At 38.8% G+C, this 8,492-nt stretch overlaps 1 protein-coding gene across 1 annotated transcript; it reads left to right on the top strand.

Annotated features, from left to right (window-relative positions):
• Positions 1,599–2,342, top strand: LOC104720438. Its single transcript, XM_010438342.1, has 2 exons — positions 1,599–2,025; positions 2,161–2,342. The coding sequence occupies exons 1-2, from the start codon at positions 1,599–1,601 to the stop codon at positions 2,340–2,342; spliced, it is 609 nt and encodes a 202-aa protein (XP_010436644.1).

The raw sequence follows: 8,492 nt of genomic DNA, 5'->3' as shown, positions 1-8,492 counted from the left end.
GACACTCTAGGATGAACCTGTGACTCTGCCACCTCCTCACTGGCCATGCTCTGGGTCACACTCATACTGACCTCAGGAACTTATCCCCATCCACGACCACGCCCATGACCAATACCTCGACCACGACCACGCCCGCGACCAGCAGCTCCCTCACCTCTAGCCATTTGTACCACCATGAACAGAAGGCTAAGCAAAACAAACGCCTCTAACTACACAAGGAACACAACTCACCGTCGAATCACACAGCAGGATTAAAGAGGATGTTCCAGGACCCCATGCCACACACAATTGACTAACTCACATAATCAACTCAAGCATGAAATCCTAAACATCAACAGCAAAAACTACAGTGAACCCTAGACCTAGAACCGTAAGGGCTCTGTTACCAAAATAAAACAACCCTTCCCGTTTTTTTAATAATAATAACTCTTTAGTGGTCCCATACCCACTAGCAACCTATCAATAATCATCAAAATCGGATAACAAAACAATTACATTAACCAAATAAAATCCAACAAAGAATAATCCAATAACCAATCAAGTAAGTAGCGAGTTCCAACATCCTACAATGTTCTATCAACTCAACTCTAGCAAACTAACAATAGCTAGACCACAATCAATCAAGCCTCTAGAACATCCTCCTCCTCATCGCCTTGATTCGACAATCACACTTTGCCTTTACCTACACCACATACACAAATTGAGATGCAGAGTATTTTCATAAATACTCAGTTAGGCAATCCTCCCACCTACTAGGCTATACACACAAGGAACTGAGATTCCATTGTTAAGGCAAACAAATAAACACAAACAACACATCAAACTAGGAAAACAAGTTTCGGATAAGTCTGGTCTCGACCGACGCTAGGTCGATGTCGACCAAAACTGACACGACCATGGTGTCGACCGACACCTAACTGGTATGGATCGACACTGCCTGCGCAAACGCGATCTGCACGAAGGCGAACGTCGAACCTCTTATTCAAATAGTGTCCAATCTATCCCAAATTTTTCCAAATGCTTCTGAAACCTATGGAAACATTAAATCACCATACCAAGCAAGCAAAACACCACACACAACAAAGAACAACCAAAACAAAAGAGATCTCAAGCTTAGATCAGCCATGGTCAAGCACTCACTTCTTTTACAAGAAGATTTGGTTGAGAAACAATGGAAACAACATCTTAAGAAGCTTCTCCTTCGTTCCCAACAACAACACTCCTTTACACAGCAACAGATCTCACCAAAAACAAGCCAAAAACCCAAACCACAAACCCTCTCTTTTCTCTCTATTTCTACTGTTAGCGGCGACCAAAAACACTAAAAACCCTCAACTTCCTCGCTTCTCCGCTTATATATGTGGTTTGGACAACCCAATTAAACCAAACCAACCCAAAATCGCGAATTAAAACAATCTGGTCGAACCAGAAAAGCTAGTGTCGATCGACACACCCCTAGTGTCGATCAACACCCATCCCCAAATTACACTATTTGGTTCACGGATGATACAATACAACATGAGCTTACTGTTGAAAAGAAAGAAGAAGAGAAAGGGCCTGCTTTGGAACAGTATGATCTATATCCTCTCTACAAAGGTATGTTACTTGACATATCCAAGCAGAAGGCTAGGAATCAAGCCAAGAGAGATCTAGATGATATTGGAACAGCTGTGATTCCAAACAAACTTGAAGCCCCAGGTTCATTCAACCTGCCATGCTCCCTCAACTACATGCACTTCAACAAGTGCCTCTGTGATCTTGGAGCCTCTGTTAGTGTTAGGCATTACTCAATAGCAGAAAAGCTGGGATATGAAGAATTCACGCCTAGTAACCTTTATATAAGTCTAGCTGATGGTTCAAACAAGGATGTGGTTGTTAAACTGGAGAACTTTCCAGTAAAGATAGGCAAGGCAAGGATTCCTACTGATTTTGTCATAATAGAAATGGAGAAAGAGCTTGAAGACCCAATCATTCTAGGGAGACCATTATTAGCTATAGTTGGAGCCATTATTGATGTGAAAAAGGGTGTGATCAGCCTAAACATTGCTGAAAGGTTGACAATGATGTTTGTTATAAAAAATAAAGCCAATCAGCCCACCATTTGAGGCCAACCCTTTACAATAGAAGTGAAAGATGATATTGAGTCTTTTGAGGATGAAGTGGACTCCAAAGATAAGGTTTCAGCTCATGAGGAATCTGTTCAAGACCTCAAAGTTTCAGTGCAAGAGTTGACTGATCTAGTGAAGGATCTTCAAGTGCAACTCAAACAGAAATCTTTGAAGAAAGCAAGGCCAAGATTCAAGCTCAAGAAGAAACAAGTTCAAGTGTCAAGGCTGTTATGATCAAGAACAAGCTGTATGGTGATCAAATTGAACCAGGGGGACCTCATCACCTCTTTGGTCTCCAAACAATGCCTAAGATGGCACCAAAAGATGAGCTAAGAGACTATAAACAAGCTCACTAGGGAGGAAGTCCCTAAGATATCTTTGTAGATAAGTTTAATTTCCTTGTAGTTTTGATTTCTTTCTTTCATGTTTGTTTTGGGCAGGCCTTGTAAGAGTGTATAAGTGGGTGTAAGAGGAGTTGGACTCATGGAGAAGGAGTTTTGAGGCCACTAGACCTGGCCCGTATGATGCACTCAATTGAGCATTGTAGAAGCACAAGCTCAATCTATCCATTCATCATTTGCTCGATCGTGTGGAGGGAGAAACAAGTTTGAAATTGAAAATTGGTCACATGCTCGAGCATGTGGGGTCGAGTGGTGGGATCGAGTAGCAGCAAAAGTGAGTCAAAGATTCCCAATTCAAATTTGAATGCCAAAAACGCTCCACCCTTGTCACCTTATCCCATTAGCCTCTTAAATTGAGGTGAATTCGACCACAAACCTCCTCACTCTCTCATTTGCATCAATGTTTCAATATCTAGCTAGAAAGTTTCTCTCTACTTTCATTATTTTGCTCAAAGCTTAGTTTTCTTGTTTTCTGGGTTACTAACCTATTAACGTTGAGCTTTGAGTCTATTTATTTAAAGTCTTCTTTCACCATGTCTTCCCAAGCCAAGTAAACACCACAACAAGCTGTTATTTGCTCAGATGCTACCAAGAACATTGCTGCACACTTCAAGGTAATTTGTGATGCACCAGTTGTTTAAAGAAGAGAAGTTGGAGAAAGCACTCGATCGCCCACTCGAACTGGCAAATGATCGAGTATCAAATCATTCAAGGGGTCGAGTGGGAAACATAAGAGGAAGAACAAGCCTGTTGAGGAAGATTTGGAGAGAACTGAGAGTGATGAGGAGAAGGAGGTTGATTATGAAGAGCATAGGAGGAACATAACAAGTGGAAAGAGGTCAGCAAAATAATTGCAACAAGAGGAGAGTGAAAGTAAAGAAGAGGTAGATTCTGGTGTTTGAACACCAAACCAGCTCTATGAAACCTTCATGACCATGAAGATCCAAAGAACCAGATATTTATACAAGGAGACCATGGAGAAGCTTTGTATAGCTGAAGATGTGGAGATTCTCTTTGAGAAATGCAGCTTAAGCAAGTTCATGGGCATGAAAAAGGAGGGTTATAGAGAAGAAAGCTGTGAGTTCTTAGCCACCCTCCAAATGCAAGTCTTTATAGAGAAGAATGCTGTGACTTCTCCTCTTCGTCAAGGAACATGATTCAGGTCTAATTGCAGTAATTGTTGAGTAGACCGTAGTCATCAACAACCACAACATATGAACCTAATAAGCCACCACAAAAATCACACTAGCTAGATTAAGAGTATTAGAACAGGAAGCACGACCCAAAATCCCAGATAAAACATGAGTATCTTCTTAATGAATTCATCTTGGTTTTGAACCAACGCCGCAACAAAGAAGAAGGCCACCGATGTACAAAGAACTGTCACCACCATAAAGAAGACTATGGTCACCATTATCAACTGGTTCCTACAGATAGTTACAATATTAGATCACTAAGTAAACACTTCTAACTATTATTTTGACGGCTTCCAAGGAAAAAAGAAACATTACATTTATATCAATTAGACCGGTTTTGATAAATGAATGAACTTCATACCTAAATCGGAAGCCGATGACGACAAGGAGAGTGATACCCATTGAGGCAGGAAACGAGACCAAATTGCAAATAACCATCCCAAGATAAAAGAAACGTTTTGAAGGATTGTGCTCTATTATCGAAGTTCCGACCATTCCATTACAAGTTTTTGTAATTAACGGCTGGAGGGAACAATCCTCATCACTCTGCCAAACGCCAACAGGAAGGTTAACCATTACCCCAAACCAGTTGATGTTGTTTAATGTTGATAATCAGTTAATGTTGTTTAATGTTGCTCCTTTGGCCAGTAATTGTTGTTTAATTAATCAATTTACATGGATGTAAATGTTTACGATTTACATATATATCGTTTACATTTATAGCATCAATACACAACGTTGAAACAGCAAACGTCACAAGTCACCAAACGTCACTCTTCACATAATATATTTCATACGTTCCTATTTATCTGTCTCTTCCTTTCATCTTCTCTTCTGGTTAGCGAAACTTAATGGCTATTCAAGAGAAAAACAAAGCTGATGAAGAAATGAAGAGATTGGCAGAACAGTACCAGATAGGCTTTTGCTTATTTTCTGTAAACAACATTAACCCATTAATACTGTTTAATGTTGCTTCTTCGGCTAGTTATTGTTGTTTAATTAATCAATTTACATGTATGTAATAGTTTACGATTTACATTTATCTCTTTTACATTTATAGCATCAATACAAAACGTTGAAATACCAAACGTCACCACTCACTACAAGCCACTCTTCAGATAGTACATTTCATATGTTCCTATTTTTCAGTCTCTTCCTCTGATCTTCTCTTCTGGTTAGCAAAACTTAATGATTAATGGTTATTAAAGAGAAAAACAAAGTTAATGAAGAAATGAAGAAATTAGTAGAACATCATCAGGTAGGCTTTTGCTTATTGTCTGTAAACAATATTAACCGGTTAATGTTGTTTAATGTTGTTGCTTTGGACGGTTAATGTTTTTTAATTAATCAATTTACATGGATTTAAAAGTTTACGATTTACATTTATATCTTTTACATTTATAGTATCAATACACAACGTTGAAACACCAAACATTACCAGTCACCAAACATCACCGCTCACCATAAGCCACTCTTTATATAGTACATTTCATACGTTCCTATTTTTCTGTCTCATCCTCTGATCTTCTCTTCTGGTTAGCGAAACTTAATGGCTATTCCAGACAAAAACAAAGCTGATGAAGAAATGAAGAGACTGCCAGAACAACACCAGGTAGGCTTTTGCTTATTGTCTGTAAACAACATTAACAAGTTAATGTTGTTTAATGTTGCTCCTTTGGCAAGTTATTGTTGTTTAATTAATGAATTTACATGGATGTAAAAGTTTAAGATTTACATTTATATCTTTTACATTTATAGCATCAATACACAACGTTGAAACACCAAACATCACCACTCACTACAAGCCATTCTTCAGATAGTATTTTTCATACGTTCCTATTTTTTTGTCTCTTCCTCTGATCTTCTCTTCTGGTTAGCGAAACTTAATGGTTATTCAAGAGAAAAAAAGCTAATGAAGAAATGAAGAGATTGGCAGAACAACATCATCTAGGCTTTTGCTTATCGTCTATGAACAACGTGAACCGGTAAATGTTATTTAATGTTGTTGCTTTGGCCAGTTATTGTTGTTTAATTAATCAATTTATATGGATGTAAAAGTTTACGATTTACATCCATATCGTTTACATTTATAGCATCAATACACAACGTTGAAACACCAAACCTCACCAGTCACCAAACGTCACTTTTCACATAATACATTTCATACGTTCCTATTTATCTGTCTCTTCCTGTCATCTTCTCTTCTGGTTAGTGAAACTTGTTGGATATACTTCAAAGACTTAAGGCCCAAGATATCCTTACAAAGGAGTGATAAGGACAAGAGGGGCTAAGAAAAATCCTACTAGAATTAGGAGTTATCTAGTTCTAATAGAAATAGGATATAAAAGCACTATATATATATCAATTGTTGAGGTGTGACAATGATATGAGAAAGTGGGCAAACTTTGTTTAGTTTTGAGCTATTTTCAAAGCAATAATAAGAGAGTGATTCTTATAAAGCAAGTATTTCTATCTTTTATTTGGTAGCAGAGCTCTAGGTTTAATCGATAAAAGTTGTGATTCGATTACAGAGCAGGTTTGGTAAAAGGTTATTGAACTACAACTATGGGAGAAATCATAGCTTCATTACGTCCAAAGGAGTTGGACAAAGCTATCTCTATTCAGTGCCCTCTTCTGACTTCTATGAATAACACGGTATGGTCTATGAGGATGAGGATCATGTTGCGGATTCATAAGGTTTCGTAAACGATTGAACCAGGATCGGATAATCCAGAAAAGAATGACATCGCTACAGCTTTGTTGTTTCAATCGATTCCTGAAGCACTTACCATGCAGGTTGGTAATTTGAATACACCAAAGGCAATTTGGGATTCAATTAAGTCTAGGAACCTTGGAGCAGAACGTGTCAAGGAGGCACGTTTGCAGACACTCATGTCAGAGTTCGAGAAGATACGCATGACAGAGGCAGACAAGGTCGACAGTTTTGCAGGAAAATTGTCTGAAATTGCAACCAAAGCAGCAGCGCTTGGTGAAAATATTTAAGAACCAAAGCTTCTGAAGAAATTCCTAAACAGACTACCTCAAAGCAAGTTTATTCACATGGTAGCTTCTCTTGAACAAGTACTCGACCTCAACACCACCAGCTTTGAAGACATAGTGGGAAGACTAAAAGCGTTTGAAGAAAGGATTGCAGGAGAAGGATATCCTGAAGATAATCAAAACAAACTTATGTTCTCTAACTCCGACCAACATCAATCAAGCTATAACAATGGAAACAATAGCTTTCGAGGTAGAGGACGTGGTAGAGGGAGAGGCTATGGAGAAACAGGTTACCGAGTAAGAGGTAGAGGAAGAAATAATTAGCAGTTTAACAATCAGTATAACACACATGATCGATCTAACACTGAACAAAACCAAACTCAAGAAAAGAAGGAGAAGTTCATCATCTGTTTTCGATGTGACAAACCCGGTCACTACGCCTCGCACTGTCCGGAGAAAACTCAGAAAGTTCAAGAAGCAAACAAGATAGAAGCATTGAAAACAGAGGAAGCGGATAAAGCTCTGTTCATGCATGAAATTGTTTTTTTGAATGAAGAAAGGGTAATTCCAAGAAACTACACCAAGGAGGATGGGATGTGGTATTTAGACAATGGAGCTAGTAATCATATGACAGGTCATAAGGATTATTTCTCTGAGCTTAATGAGAACATTGGAGGCAAAGTGAAGTTTGGAGATGGGTCTTGTGTGGAAATAAAAGGAAAAGGTTCCATAATTTTACAAAGCAAAGGTGAGGAACAGGTTTTAGTGAATGATATCTACTATATTCTTGACCTCAAAAGCAATATTTTGAGCCTAGGTCAGGCTACAGAGGTTGGCTGCGACGTTCGTATGAGACAAAACTGGTTAACAGTTCACGATCCGAGTGAAAGGTTGTTGGTGAGGGTTGTGAGATCGACTAATAGGCTGTACAAAATTAGTCTAAGAATTGGAAGACCAGTTTGTCTACACACACGTATCAAGGATGATACTTGGAAGTGGCATGCAAGGCTTGGTCACATAAATTTCAGAACAATCAAGGTTATGTTTCAACAAAAGATGGTTCTCGGTTTGTCTCAGGTAAGAGACGAGAAGACGTTGTGCGAGTCTTGTCTCGTTGGGAAGCAGACTCGACAACCATTCCCAAAAGCTACGAATTTTAGAGCCTCTAAACTTTTGGGGATTCTTCACGCTGATTTATGCGGTCCAATAACACCTGCAACACTCACACATAACATATATATTTTTGTTATTGTGGATGATTTTTCAAGATACATGTGGTCTATCTTGTTAAAGGAAAAAAGTGATGCGTTTGAAGTTTCAAGGCAAATAAGAGTGTTGTTGAAAAGGAAATTGGAAAGGAGATCATCACTCTTAGGACTGATAGAGGAGGAGAATTCACATCAAACGAGTTCAATGTTTTTTTGTGAAACAAATGGGATCAAGAGACACTTGACAGCTCCGTACACTCCACAACAGAATGGTGTGGTCGAAAGAAGAAACATGACCCTGATGGAGATGACAAGGAGCATTCTCAAGGCCATGGAGGTACCAAATTACCTTTGGGGAGAAGGAGTACGTCACAGTACGTATGTAATCAATCTGATACCTACTAAGGCGCTGAATAACATCACACCATATGAATTTTTGCGAGATAGAAAACCAAACATAGAACAACTAAGAGTATTTGGGTGTATAGCTTATGCAAAAGCTGATACTACAGGTCTTAAGAAGTTGGACGATCGATCACAGTCGTTAGTACACCTTGGAATCGAGCCTGGATCCAAGGC

Source organism: Camelina sativa, chromosome 10, assembly GCF_000633955.1.
Source record: "Camelina sativa cultivar DH55 chromosome 10, Cs, whole genome shotgun sequence".
NCBI classification, from domain to species: domain Eukaryota; kingdom Viridiplantae; phylum Streptophyta; class Magnoliopsida; order Brassicales; family Brassicaceae; genus Camelina; species Camelina sativa.
This window is presented reverse-complemented; position numbering and strand designations above follow the sequence as displayed.